Raw genomic sequence first — 16,113 nt, 5'->3', positions numbered from 1 at the left:
ATCTATATCCTATCTACCATATATATCCTATCTACCATATATATCCTATCTATCTATCTATCTATCTATCTATCTATCTATCTATCTATCTATCGCTACAAAGTTATTTTACAATATAGGGGGAAAAAAAGTTTCATATATCTCCTATAATATCACAATTTATTTCCAATCCCAGCATTCACAATCAAACAACATTATTAGAGAGAAGACGCCACTGAAAGTAGCAACTTCCTGTGAGTTTTTTTCCCAAAGGTTTTATTGTGGCAGAACTGTCAAAACATTAAAGTAATGCACTGCAACATAATTAATTCAAAAGACCTGCATTGCAACCGTCTGCATTTCTAAAGGTAAAAGAGATCTAGTGAAATGTGACTTCATACTTGAACATCCAGAGAGAGCGATTCAAACTCATCATGATTTCTAGAACTCCCAGACTATGTGTTTTTGTCTATGGGGTCAGCAGGGGTCATGGGTTAAACACAATCACCTGCCATTGTTCCACAGTAAAAGTCCATTCCAGTCCTGATCCGGCAGGGACGTTCCAGAATCGCAGCTCTTGGGATCAGCTTTGAGGGGAAAACGGTCTGCTGCACACGGCAAACACAGAACACAGCGGTACGTAGAGCATGTTTTAAACTCTCAACAAAATTATTGCTACATTTATGGGATAAAATTAATAAACATGTAGATAGATTTTTTATTATCATGACAGATATACCAAATATTTGTTCTTGTTTTCAAAGAAATCCATATTTCCAAACCTATTTAAATTCTATTAATGTAGAAATCTGCTCTCCTTTAAACTATTTAAAGTGACTTGAGTTTGGTTTCAAAAAGGTGCATTTCATATTTAAAGTGAGACATTATAGGATTCTAACATGCATTAGTTTCTATTTTTATGAACAAATAAATTCAAATGTTATATAAAAATATATAATGATAAAATAAATCAGTTTTTGCATTTCTTAAAAGAAGTTAAATATAATTTGTGATGTCAGCATTTTAGCTGTTCTCAATGTGTGGATGAGCCTAAAACCTTATATACAAATAATACACTTAAAATAAATTTTAGAGAAGCTGAAAAGTTATTTTACAGAGCTCATGCTGACGTCATGGCATGCTTTTTCACGACAGTTGTAGCGGAATACGGCAGCGGTAGTCGGCATGTTGCTCGGTCTCGCCTTACAGAACATAAACATTCACACTTTATAAGTCATCTTTCCGGTGAATGGAGACGGTGAGACTGCATCGCATGTCTGAATGTGAGGGTTTGCAGCTCTAGTTCGACAGTCTGCTTTATTTTGCATATGTGAATGTGTTCGTATTTTTACTTTCATGTTTTAAGTTAAATGAATGGCATGACGTCAATCTTATCATATTATACTCTGATCAATAATACTGCAGTCCATAAATTGAGTTAATATTAGTGATGTAACATTAAATAATATGATAATGTTCGTTCAGATGCGGAAATACTCATGCTATTAATAACTTCATGTGTTTCTATATTGGTCTGTTCAGCTGCTTCTGTCAGATGCTTTGCTTTTTCTTGATTTGCACAAAGACATTTCGCTGTGAAATGAAGGAGGATTTGAGCTGAAATGTTCAACTGCTGTGTTTTTAGGACAAAAGTGTGTCAGAAAATCTCAGGGCGTGACAGGATGTCGTCACATTTGTTTCAGCAGTTGTAATTTTGCTTGATTAAAACTTCTGTTGGCCAGTGATGATGTTTCTGTTTACGTTTTTGCTGTGTCATGAGTTGTTTTGAGCTTTATAATTTTGGAAGTTGAAAGTCATGCCCCAAACAACTCATGACACAGCAAAAAAAATAATAAATAAATAAAATTATATGTAAAGCCTCTCTATATATACACACACACGTGCATGCATATATATTATATATGTGAATATATATATGCATGCGTGTGTGTATGAATATATATATATAAATATATATATATATAATGTGCACGTATATATTTGTGTACGTATTCATATATATATAATATACATACATATACACACACATATATATATATATATATATATATATATGCATGTATGTATATGTGTATATTTATACATATATGTACGTGTATATATAACATTATTTATTTTTCATATATATACACATACATATACACTTACATACATATATACGTGTATATATGTATGTACATACATATTTTATTTTTCATTTATTTATATATATATATATATATATATATACACACATATAAATATATATATAAATGTGTGTGTGCATATATATTTGTGTACGTATTCATATATATATATATATGTACATATATACACACATAAATATATGCATATATGTATATTTATACGTATATATGTATGTACATGTGTATATATATATATAACACACATATAATTTATATAATTTTATTTTTCATTTTTATATATATATAATATATATATACGTACATATATGTATACATATATGTACGTGTATATATATAATTATTTATTTTTCATATATATATATATATATATATATATATATATATATATATATATACTTACAAACATATATACATACCATTTTATTTATTTTGAATTTTCATATATATATATATATATATATATATATATATATATATATATATATATACGTACATATATAAACACATATAAATAAATAAATATATATATGCATGTATGTGTGTATATATACATATATATGTACATGTGTATATTTATATTATGTATATATATAATAAAAGTTTATTTTTTATTTATATATATATACACACGTACATATGTATATATATATATATATATATACGTACATATATACACACATATAAATAAATAAATATATATATGCATGTATGTGTGTATATATACATATATATGTACATGTGTATATTTATATTATATATATATATATATATATATATATATATATATATATATAATAAAATTTTATTTTTTATTTATATATATATATACACACAATTTTATTTATTTTTTATATATACACATATACATACATGCGTAACATGACATTACGTTGCAGATATTGATGACTCCAGGGAGCTTTATGATTTCACTGCATGTTTGTGCGCTCTGGCAGGAAGTGGCTGTCCATGGCTCATACCTGTGACTTCCTGTGCATGAATAACAGCCGCCACTGAACCCACCAATCACTCCTCAGATCACACCTGCACCCAACAGGATGGCGGAGGCCGTGGCAAACGTCGCCCGGAGAATAAACGCCACCATGGAAGAGGGGAGAGACTCGCTGGGTGGGTAAAGATCAGCGCGCCTCAAACATACCGACTGACAACAGATTAATAACTCATATCTCATAGGGATTCTGTTTTGATTTTTGTCACCTTTTCCTAAACACACGCATAACTCCTGATGAGGCCGTTTTCAGGGTCCGTCGACCCCAAGGGACTGCTATAGGGGTATGTGGAAATAAATAAATAATAAACAAATGGATTAATATGAATGAATAAATAAAAGCATTTACATGAATAAAATAATACATATAACAGTACATTAAAATGACTGAATAAAAAAAATTGATTTAAATCAATAAAATAATATAAATAACAGTAAGATTAAAATGACAATGAATGAATAAATACATTTATTTAAATATAACCGTACATTATAATTGATTAAAATGAATGCATGAATAAAAATTTGATTTAAATAAATAAAATAATAAATATCAGTACATTATAATTCACAATGATCACAATTAATGAATAAATAAATAATTGACTGATTTAAATAAATAAAATAATATATCAGTACAATTAACATTTATTAAAATGACTGAATAAATAAATGTATTTAAAATAATACATAAAACACTGATTAAAATGAATGAACAAATTTATTTAAATAAATAAAATACATATAACAGTACATTAAAAATAGATTAATATGAATTAATAAACTAATAGATATAACACTACATTTCTATAGTAAGTAGAAAAACAACAATAAAGTAATAATAATGTAACCTAAAAATAATATTATATAATATTATTATTTTTTCACATATAAATTTGGATAATACATAGTTGACTCCAGGAGGATGATCATATTTTGCGGTTTATTATTATTATTATTATTATTATTATGGGCTGTTTGGCTCTGATGTGCTCAGTAGATGGTGCCATTGTGCCGAGAAGCTCCTGTAAATCACACGCTTGATTTTGACCATTTTCCAATTGATCAAGTGTCATTTTCTTTAAATCATCCTATCAGTCATTTAATACCAAGTGTAAATAAAGTCAAATCGCAATCAGCAGCATTGTGAAGCCGACACCTCTGATTAAACACACACACATCAAGAGCCCCCAAATTAAGCATTAATTTCTGTCCGTCAGTCATTTTCCATGATTTTCTGAGTGATTGCACAATGGGAGCATGTTGATTTGCAGAGGCGACGGCTCTCTTAATTACAGCTCTCACATTAACAGACTGATTTCAGCTGAGTCGATCTGAATCAGAGCCGTTTTCTGCCTCAGATCTGTCCGACTGCGGCCTCGTGAGTTTCCCTGACGGCGTCTTCAAAATGATCCGCAGCTGCACAGACAACATCCACAAGATCTCTCTGGCCAACAACCAGATCAAGGCCTTGAGCAACAAGTTCTTCGTCACGTTTACACAGTTGAGAGGTGAGACTTTCGGTTCTTCTGTTCGTAGCATCAGGAGAAAAGCTTCAGGTGTCTCTCTAGACCAATCATCTGAAGCAGCACAACTGTTTTCAACATTGATAATAATCAGAAATGTTCCTTGAGCAGCAAATCATCATATTAGGATCATGTGACACTGAAGATTGGAGTAATGATGCTGAAAATTCAGCTTTGATCGCAGGAATAAATTACAACTTACTATATATTCACATAGAAAACAGTTATTTAAAATTGTCAAAATATTTCACTATTTTTACTGTATTTTTGATCAAATAAATGCAGCTTTGGTGAAGAGACTTCTTTCAAAAACATTAAAAAATTGTGTCCGACAGACCCAAACTTTGGGTTTATATTTTATTTAATTTTATTTTACTTTATTTAATTTAATTTTATTTTTTAATAATTAAAAACAATTGCATTTTTATTGTTTAATCTCATTTTTATTTAAATTTATTGCTTTTTATTATTTATTTATTTATTTTTGCAAAGCTAATTATAGTCACCATAGACTAACGTAAAGTTTTCAAACTCATTTTATGTAGAGGGCACTTTTTATGGGCATATTAGAATGATTTCTGAAGGATCATGTGACACTGAAGACTGGAGTAATGATGCTGAAAATTCAGCTTTGATCACTGGATATAAATTACAGTTTACTATATATTCACATAGAAAACAGCTATTTTAAATTGTAAAAATATTTCACTATTTTTACTGTATTTTTGATCAAATAAATGCAGCATCGGTGAAGAGACTTCTTTCCAAAAACATTAAAAAATTGTGTCCGACAGACCCAGACTTTGGGTTTTTATTTAATTTAATTAAATTTTTATTTTATTTTATTTTACTTTATTTAATTTTATTTTATTTTTTAATAATTAAAACAATTGCATGTTTATTGTTTAATCTCATTTTTATTTTAATTTATTGCTTTTTATTATTTATTTATTTATTTTTGCAAAGCTAATTATAGTCACCATAGACTAACGTAAATCCAGAGTTTTCAAACTCATTTTATGTAGAGGGCACTTTTTATGGGCATATTAGAATGATTTCTGAAGGATCATGTGACACTGAAGACTGGAGTAATTGATGCTGAAAATTCAGCTTTGATCGCAGGAATAAATTACACTTTACTATATATTCACATAGAAAACAGCTGTTTTGAATTGTAAAAATATTTTTTTAATGATCAAATAAATGCAGCTTTGATGAGCAGAAGAGACTTAAAAACATCTTACTGTTGAACTGCAGTGTACTTGTTGATTATTATACATGTTGAAGTTGCGAAATATTCTTCACATCAAATATATAAGCTGTTTCAGAGTGACTGACAGAGTTGCATCACTTGAAATGCTTCATACAAGCTGGGCACAGAATATACCGCCCAGCCCTGATGCATAGATTACATCACAAGCATAAATGCATGGTTGTGTTGTCTCTTCCTGTAGAGGTGGATCTGCAGGGAAACGTCCTCTCGACGCTGCCGGAGGCGGTCGGCAACATGGAGCACTTGGTCAGCATCAACCTCTCCAAAAACAAGCTGACGGTTTTCCCCGAGCGCCTGACGGACGTGAGCAGCCTCCAGCACATCAGCGTGGAGGGGAACCAGATCACAGGTGACCAGAGATTGACAGTGAAATCTGATGACAACGGTCTCGTAAATGATGTTTCTTATGCTCAAATAATGTTGTAAAAGCTCATTTTTTCAGGTTGGACCAGCCAATCAGGGTTTTCACAACAAAACCCGCTCAATTGCACCACAAAACTAGCCCAATCGCATTACAGGGAGGTGTTCTGAGGGGTAAAATCCGCGTTTTTGACAGAAAATTCGCATTCTAGGGGCTAAATATCATGTTATTTGGGGTTGTTTCAACCCGCAGACATGAAAAACAAAGTGATGACTTTCCCAATCAGCGATTGGCTGTTTTATTTAGAAGGCAGGACTTATTCCGTTGCACTTTCTCACAATTTATCAAAATGTCCAATCTGCTGCAGTTAATTTATTAAATAATATTATATTTTTAATGATTTTTTTTTAGCTTTTATTTAAAAAATATATATTTTAATTTTCATTTATTTTTTAGTAATTTTGTCATTTGTATTTTTGTTTTTTTTAATCTATCCATATAGCTTTAATTATTTTTTATTTCAGTTTTAGTTTTAGTATTTTCAGCGCTTTAACTTATTTTAGTTAGGGAGGCAGTTAATAAAATTAAAAAAAAAGAATTTATTTAAATAAAATAATAGCTATAACAGTACATTAAAACCTGAATAAATAAATAATAACAAATGAATAATTTATTTAAATAAAACATATATATTTTAATATATAATATACATATATATATATATTAATATATATTAATAAAATTGTATTAAATTATTAATAAAATTAAACATTAAAATCTAAATAAGTAAATAAATAAATAATTATTTTAATATTTTAATCAGGTTTAAATGTACTATTATTTTATTTAAATAAATTCAGTTTTTAAAATATTTATTAACTGCCTTGCTAACTAATAAATAATAACAAATAAATAAAACACAAATAACAGTACATTAAAACTGAAAAATATAAATAAATAAAGATTTGATTTTAATTAATAAAATAATATTCTTTTTTTTTTCAATTTTTTCATCTAATATTTCTATTTTATTTTATTTCAGCTTGAATTACTGAAAATTATTTTAATTAACAATATCAACACTAATCTGTTTTCCATGCAGTGAAAGTGAACAAGAAAGACCAAATAAACACCATAAATTATCATAAAATTACCAGACTTCTGTTAAGATGCATTTATTTTATTATTTATTTATTTATTTATTTAAGAAAAGGGGGGAACAATGCATATTAATGAACATTAAAACAAATGTAAATATGCAAGATTATAGCCTTAGGCTAATTTCCATCTGCAGACCCCCTGGCAGGTAGATGTTACACATAAAAAGAAAGAAAAGAAGGGAAAAAACTGTATACACAACACAATAAGACGACACAGACACGCTAATACAACAGTCAATATTAAAATACACAATAGAACAGCAACAAGTTAATTAGAAGAAGAGAGAAAAAATAATAATAATAATTTACAGTTCATCTGTATTGCAGAGAGAAAGAAAAGTAGTGATGGAATATAGAGCTCGACTCTATAAATCGCTGAACACTTAATAGCTAGAATGTCTGCGTCCATTTTCCATACATCTTCTGTTGTCACATATGCTTGAAGCGACATGAGGATGTGAATTATCTCTTTAATTCTGTTCCAAACTGATTGAAAACAAGCATGCAGTCAGTGTGCTAGCACTGATAAAAACTATCGCAAGGTAATTAACTCTCATTAGGCCCGTGTCATTCATACTGTCCCTTCAAAAGAATACTAATGGACACATCGGTGCAATTTCAGAGAAATAACACATTTATATGACTTTCTGTGAGCAGAGTAAGAGGTACACACACACACACATAATACAAAACACTGCGTGAAAGAGAAACGAGATCTGAAGAATATGGCAGAATAATCTATGAACACTCAGAAAACATTAATGCTGACGGGTCATTTTTTACACCAAAATCATCAAAAGAAATAAAAATCTTATTTTACACTTATGATCATTTGCATTGGGATTTGCGACATTATTCTCATGACCGTTGGGCACTTTTACCCTCAAAATGTCTTTAGTGTAATTAAAGAAAATATGATTGATTAAAAAGATGATTCTTTTTAGAGAAACAGTAATGAAAATCCTAATTTTTTTATTGAAATCGGCATAAATTAAAGGCCGTAAAACAAACAATATCATCACACACACACTTTATAATGCATTATATAAATATATCCAGTATATCTCTTTATATATATCAGCTTACTGTGTTATGTAGAAGAGTATTGTGAGAAAGAGATCGAGTGAGAGATGCAGGTTCATAATAAAACATCTAAATATCTGATGCATTATCTTTTCCTTTTAACATTTAAGGGGTTTTCCCATGACTGACAGCGCTAGTCAAAGCATTTGTCAGTTGCTTCTTGTTCCGTGTTCACAACTGTTCAGTCTTTTCAATGTAAAAGTCTTTACAACTGACTGACACACTCATAAAGACTGTATTTGCTGCCACCTAATGGCAGAATAATGTAACTTCTGTTGCTGTTCAATGTCTGGGACTATTTTTTCCGGCGGAAGGAAGGCTTTTAGTGACAGTTTACTTCATGAAAGTTGCACTGATACATATTTTTGGCTTTAATATTTGTATTGTGTGGTAACCATTTTATAAAAGCAATAAGGTACTCGAGGCTAGAGCTGTATCGTGAATAAGGGGTTGCTCCGCTTCACGTCGTACCAAACAATTATATTATTATATTTATATAATGCTTTATAAAACTGTTTTTGCATCTTATGATATCATGAATAATTGTAACCACAGTCATAATGCATTATAAATATGTGTACAAATTGCATATTAATATTATAATGAATTTTAACTTTGGTTACAATGCATTATAATGTATATTATGAACCCCTCTAATGCTCTCTATATAAAGAAAAGTGTTACATATAACCTTAATGGCTTTCAAACCAAGCAAACTCATAAAACAGACCGAAAGTTTCTTCTCAGACAGATGGAGAAATGAAAGGGTCAGTGCAATCGAACAGAACCGCTGAGACTCTTCCAGAGATGCTTTGATTAGATGGAAAGTCTAGAAAGTGTGACATAGCAAAGAAAATGTCACAGTCTGTCACAGAGAATCATGGTCCGTTAAGTGCACATGCTGAACAAGTACTTTGTTAAGATTTCATTATTATCAACAGGATTCAAACCCAGTCAATGCCTCTGGATGTATTGAAAAATTTATGTTTAAATGAATAATTGATTTCTGACGATGAACAAGCTCACATCAGTCCACAAAATAACAACTTCTGATTTCACAGCATTCTCTCAAAAATGAACAATGAACATCCAGTCGAACCAAAGCAAAGAAATCATTTAAAATTCACCCCATGTTGTGAAAGTTTGGGGCCAGTAAGATGTTTTTTAATCTTTCTGAAAGCAGTCTTTTCTTCTCACCAAAGCTGCATTTTATTTGATCAAAAGCACAGTACAAATAGTGAAATATTATTACAATCTGAAACAGCTGTTTTCTATGTGAATATATAATAAAATGTAATTTAATCCTGTTATTGTTAGATCAAAATCCCTGTACCCCAGTCATATGCTTCAGGTGAATCAACAATTATGGTTTTTATATGATTTATTAAGTCAAAAATATTGTTGCAGTAATCTGGAATTGAAAAACGGCATGAAAAATTCAATGTTTTGCAAATTCCTCCTGCTTTGGTCCTTTACGTTGTTGTTATGTTGGTCCAGATTAACTAATCAACATTAATCTGAACGTCCCCCTTGGCATGGGGCAGCCTTCAGTCTACTCGCGTGTATCCATCGTATTTCAGCTAAAACAGCCGGCAATACAGTCATCCAATTTTTTCCCGTCTCTATACACGCTTTAGTTAATCGATCTTTGATCGTTCTGTTAAATCTTTCAACAACTGCGGACGATCTTGGATTGTACGGTATGTTAACCCTTGTGTTATTTGACCAGTTTAGATTTTCTAGTTTTTGGAAATACTGGTTAACCTATGTTTTTTTTTTCTTGATATTTTGTGACTTTTTCTCATTTATCATCATGAACATGCATGCAAAGTTTCAACATGCTGGTGTTTTTTGACATATACAAACAAAATTTCTGTTACGTTCGTGATGTTCGCGGGTCAATTTGACCCGCATATTTTAACGCTCTAAGGCAACTACTGATCCAAAATAATAACATTTCTTGGTTATATTTTGTTATTTTATTTTTTACTAATAAAATTAACCTAAAAAATTAGGTTTTCCACACTTATTTCAATACAGAAAATATTTTGTCAGCCACAGATGGTAAAAATTACCTATACTTTTTTTTACAAGCTACTTAATATAATATTAAACCTTTGTTTTTTTTCTTGGAATTTTGTGACTTCTTGTCATTTAGGGTCATGAACATGCATGCAAAGTTTCAACACACTGATGTGTTGTGAAATGTGCATACAGATATTTTATACGTTCGTACTGTTCGTGGGTCAGTTTGACCCATATAGGCAACCATTCAAAATCAACTCCAGACCCTAAATTCATAAATTCATGTCAGAACTCCTCAACTCTAGTACTGATGTGTCAGTGTCTTAATGAGTTTAACTGCTTTTTACTTTCAAAGTTTGTGGAAATATAAAGTTGTTTTACCTGTTAAAATGCCAATCAATAGCCAATCATTGTGTTACCTTTGATGCAAAAGGTGTTCCATTATCACTTTCAATTACACTTGGTATCCCAAATCTGGGTATAATTTCTTTGCACAAAATCTTAACCACCTTTTTTGCGTTCTCCCACGCACATGGGAAAGCTTCTGGCCACTTTGTGAATCTGTCAACAATCACAAGCAAATATTAAAAATTTTGAACAGGTGGCATATGTGTAAAATCTATTTGCAAATGTTGAAATGGTAAGGCTGAATGACTTGCAGGTCGATAGATGTTAGTTTTTGCACAGATAAAGCACAAATCTAACACCAGTTTGGTTGTCTTGTGTACATCTGCAATGCAATACAAAGCATTAATTGCCTGGGCTTTCTTTGCAGCACTTGTGTGTGAGAGACCATGATAGTGACGTATAAGCAGCACAAGCGTTGACTTTGGCAAGGCCACTTTCCCTTCAGAGTCTCTAATGATTCCCTGTTTGTCTGGCTTAGGCCCAGTATTGTAAGTCAGCCTCTGTAGGTTGGTTCTGTAATATTTTGACATCAATATCAGGCAAATTAGTTACGTGTGCCATCATAGCAACTTCCCCAAATTCAATTACCTTTTTGTATGTTTTTAGCAGCCTCTTTAGCAGGTGTATCAGCCAATTGATTTCCTCTGAATCTCCTGCTGCATGTCCCCTCACCTTGACTTTTTGAATCGATTTACGAAAGCTGCGGCAGATTCTTTTGGCCCCTGTTTAGAGTTTTAACTCTTTTTGAAATCACCCGTCTTTCTAACATCCTTTGCAGCTCCTCGTAAAAAGTCTCTAAATGCTCTTCCTCCTCCCACAACAGTTTATTGGGATTATCTGCAGTCCCTTTTCCAGTCATTTTATCATTTTCTGTTTTCAGAGAAGGACACGCGTCAATTATCTGTCTCTGTCAAATCATCCCCCAAAGTTCTGAGGAGTATTACTCTAAAATCTGGACTCAGATTTGTGTTCATCTTTTGGCTTCTCGCAGTCTGCCGATATACTGGCAGCTGCGGTGCTGCCCCCTGCCACACACTGTTTTGTCTCACTCATCATTGCATATCCGTCTTTTCTACATTCTGACAGGGTGGGATGTAATTTTGGTGGAATGAGAGGTTGTTTCAATTCCTCTACTGTAGGAGCCTTATATTGACAAATATTTGAAGGGGATGCTGAGGCATGGGGCAATTTTGGCCTCTCTGGACCTTTATCCCAATATGTTTTCATCTCTTTCCATTTACTGTACGACTCTTTCATATACTTATAATTCCACTCTGGGTCTCCCCAGCCCCCATTAAGCATTGAATTTGCACTTTCCATATCCCCTGTCCTAAAAGAGCCTTCTTTGGGGAAAGGATCCAATTGTATTTTTCCTTGAGTCCACCCATTTAAATTTGATAAACAGGGTTCAGTCCAATATCCACAATTATTTCTAAACATCCGTCAGAGCGGATCTTCCTCGCACAGAGGGATAACCAAAATATTTGCCAGGTAGTTGTGCGTTTAAACAGTACCCTTGCAGACAATTCTTCCTGGACTAACTCTTAGAGCTCCAGATAACACTACCTATTATGGGATGAGTTAAATCAATCCTAGCACCACAGGAAATTATTAAAAACAACTTACCTGTGATGAAGGATGACCTCTCAGTCCCCAGTCCCGTGTTTCTTGGGAATATCCCGGACGAGCCCCCAAACTGTTAGATCAAAATCTCAATAATAGGTAGAATATTTGTGGTCTCAGTCATTAGTTTAGAAACAGGTGCCTCAACCCCTGTGATGTGTGGCAGCAGCAGTGCGAGATCTCGGGAGAATGACCAAGCAGACACAGATCAAGTGCGGTACAAAGCATTCTCAGATTTATTCAGGAAGAAGGGTCATATTTATAGACATAGGTCAAACAACAATCTCCAGGATGGCTTGAGCATCCAATCATACGACATTAAGAATCAAACCTTACCATGTATGGCATTTCAAGTAATATAATAACATAAATGTGTGTGTGTGTTCAACTTCTGGTTTTGTGTGAGAGTGTCAGTGTGTCCAAGGACTACTACTTCTTGTTTGGTCTAGGTAGGCACAATGGAAAAAATCCCAAGACACAGAGAAATTCAAAAAGTGAAGCCCAAGAAATAAGAAATTATTTAACAGTGATCAAAGCTGAATTTTCAGCATCATTACAGTCTTCACATGATCCTTCAGAAAACATTCTAATATGATGATTTGCTACTCAAGAAACATTTATGATTATTATCAGTGTTGAAAACAGTTCATATTTTTGTGGAAACTGTGATAGATTTTATTTTTCAGGATTCTTTGATTAATAGAAAGTAAAAAAACAGCATTTATTTGAAATAGAAACTTTTGTGACATTATAAATGTCTTTACTGTCACTTTTGATCAGTTTAATGCGTCCTTGTTTAATAAAACTATGAATTACAACCTCTGAATAGTCTGAATAGAAGAGTATATGAAGGGATGTTCTTATTGCAGCAGATAATGCAAATTCATTATTAAGGGTTTATATAATGCATTTCCATAGAGCACAGACACAGAATGTCTCCATTTCCATATCAATCCAAAAACTCTTTCATAATACTTCTAAAAAGGATTCAATACAAATAAAACCCAGAAGCCAAATTATCGTTTCCATGGCGATGTATTTTCTTTGTGATTATCTGACGGCTACAGAAGATGAAAGCGACTCTCACAATGTAATAACAATCTCACATAAGTGCAGCCGATCTCAATGCAACACAATAACAGCAACGGTGAAAACTACAAGAGAAGCGCATCACCAGCTGACACATCATCCCCTCATTTCAGGCTACGTTTCAGATTTGAGTGCTTCAGTAATATGAGGGTTTTTGTTTTTAAAGCTGAAGTGTGTCATTTCTGCTTCACTAGTGTCACAAAAACACAAACAACTGCAAAATAATGAGTTTTTCCCAACAGATTTCAGGAACATTCCAACCGTCGTTGGACAGTCAGACATAGTCCCGCCCCCAAACTCATGTGATTGGTTGAGACAGATGATGTCACAGTGATTCACTATTTAGGACATCAAACTCCCATAAAGTAGTTGAACAACCAAAAATGACACGCTTCTGCTTTAAAAATGTATTGTTTATGTGTTATAGTTAGGGATGCACGATATATCAGCCACCATATCACAGATATGAAAATTTTGGCCGATACCGATAACCGATAATTCTTTATATTTGAAAGCCGATAACCGATATATTGGCCAATAAATCTAAATTTTTATACAGTATAATTTTTGAGAGCCTGATTACAAAAACAAAAGTCTCACCATTAAAATCCATGTCCCAACACACAATTATAATTTTCTCATTATAATATTATACTGTATTTTCCTTTTTGAAGTGATTTTCAATCATATTTCAAGCAATTCATAACCATCCATTATTTATCGGCTTTAATGTATTGGCCAGATTTTCTTATTGTGCCGATAACGATAACATTAAAAATGAACATATATCGGCTGATACCGATAACCGATAATTCTTTATATTTGAAAGCCAATAACCGATATATTGGCCAATAAATCTAAATCCAAATTTCTATATAATTTTTTAGAGCCTGATTACAAAAACAAAAGTCTCACTATTAAAAGCCATATCCCAAACACACAGTTATAATATTATGGGCAATAAGAACAGGTTTTGTATTTATTTTTGGAGCGGATCGATCGTAGGCCTTATTTATCTGAGCGAACAAAACGTTATTTGTGGATAATTTTGTCAGTTTTACATGAAATATGAAAAATATTTGCATTGGTTATCACATTAGTGTGCTTTAATGTTTAACCAGGAAATTTGTTTTGAAATGCTTTTATTTTGTACAAAATGGCACAAAGTCACACTTGTGATGACCGGCCTACAAAAAAAAAAGCGAAAAAAACATATAAATCACTAGTTACGCTATTTTATCACCAAATATTGGATTCAATCTTTTTGTCAACTTGTTTTCTTTCAGTTAAGACAGGTTTTGTATTCATTTTTTAAACTGATTGATAAAAAAGTTTGCTCCGGCTGGTTAACACCTCTGAACTACCATTGGTCCATGCCAGTGATGTAATAGGTAGGCGTGGCACTGAGGCTCCGCCTTCTTTGAGGTGTAAATCTTAGGGATGCACCGATATGAAAATTTTGACAGATACCGATAACCGATAATTCTTAATATTTAAAAGCCGATAACCGATATATTGGCCGATAAATATAAATACATTTTTTATATAATTTTTGAGAGCCTGATTACAAAAACAAAAATCCATGTCTCAAGCACACAATTATAATGTTTTCAATATAATATTATGTATCTTATATGACAGACTTGTGCTGCACATGTTGAACTTAACTCTATTTTCCTTTTTGAAGTGATTTTCAATCATATTTCAAGCAATTCAAAACCATCATGGTGAACAGTGCGCATCTGAAGGAAATAATCCATTATTTATCGCCTTTAATATATCGGCCATATTTTCTTATCTGGCCGATAATGATAACATTAAAAATGAACATATATCGGCCGATACCGATATGGTGGCCGGTATATCATGCATCTCTATAATCAGGCTTTCAAAAATGATGTAAAAATCTGGATTTAAATTTATCGGCCAATATATGGGTTATCGGCTTTTAAAATATAAAGAATTATCGGTTATCGATATCGGCTATCTACTCATTATGTGCAGTTGCATTGTAACATTGCAGTTAATGGATAATGATTTACAGTCCATCTTGTGCCTGAATCTGATCTCTCTGTTTTTCCAAAGGAAGTAAACCTTTGTCTCTCCATGAACTCCGAAGGGCTGATGCTGCACACATCTTTCGTCTTACCCTTATTCTGTCTGTTCTCTCTCTGTCTCTCGCTCAGAATTACCAATGGAGAAGCTGTCACTCATGCCGTCACTGAGGAGTCTGGATGTGAGATGTAACCCTCTGACGGCAGACGCTGTGTCTTTCTCGCATCACTTCACTCTCCTGACCTAAACACACGGTAAAGGAAGATGGGGAACGACGCTTCCGGCTCTTTCTGATGCTGGTGTTTTGTTTTCATGCACTGGACCGCATGCTGTGCCTCAGTTTTTCAATAAATATTT

General features: G+C 32.3%; 1 protein-coding gene across 6 annotated transcripts; it reads left to right on the top strand.

Moving 5' to 3' along the window:
* Positions 1-1,139: 1,139 nt before the first annotated feature.
* Positions 1,140-16,113, top strand: lrrc20 (leucine rich repeat containing 20). 6 transcript variants are annotated; one of them, XM_067369894.1, is made up of 5 exons: positions 1,140-1,237; positions 3,182-3,272; positions 4,515-4,664; positions 6,134-6,301; positions 15,888-16,111. In XM_067369894.1, the coding sequence occupies exons 1-5, from the start codon at positions 1,229-1,231 to the stop codon at positions 16,001-16,003; spliced, it is 534 nt and encodes a 177-aa protein (XP_067225995.1). In that variant the 5' UTR covers positions 1,140-1,228; the 3' UTR covers positions 16,004-16,111. The 6 variants fall into 6 exon arrangements, with proteins under 6 accessions (XP_067225995.1, XP_067225996.1, XP_067226001.1 ...); XM_067369895.1 differs by having other exon boundaries at positions 1,142-1,262; positions 3,101-3,272; positions 15,888-16,112; XM_067369900.1 differs by having other exon boundaries at positions 1,146-1,237; positions 3,202-3,272; positions 15,888-16,113.

The sequence above is a fragment of the Chanodichthys erythropterus genome, chromosome 19 (genome assembly GCF_024489055.1).
Source record: "Chanodichthys erythropterus isolate Z2021 chromosome 19, ASM2448905v1, whole genome shotgun sequence".
In the NCBI taxonomy this organism is placed as follows: Eukaryota; Metazoa; Chordata; class Actinopteri; order Cypriniformes; family Xenocyprididae; genus Chanodichthys; species Chanodichthys erythropterus.
This window is presented reverse-complemented; position numbering and strand designations above follow the sequence as displayed.

Excerpts from the sequence above, each read along its gene's own strand:
- lrrc20 (XM_067369894.1), top strand. Across the intron at positions 3,273-4,514 it reads AGAGGGGAGAGACTCGCTGG|ATCTGTCCGACTGCGGCCTC; the intron begins GTGGGTAAAGAT and ends TTTCTGCCTCAG. Across the intron at positions 4,665-6,133 it reads CACGTTTACACAGTTGAGAG|AGGTGGATCTGCAGGGAAAC; the intron begins GTGAGACTTTCG and ends CTCTTCCTGTAG.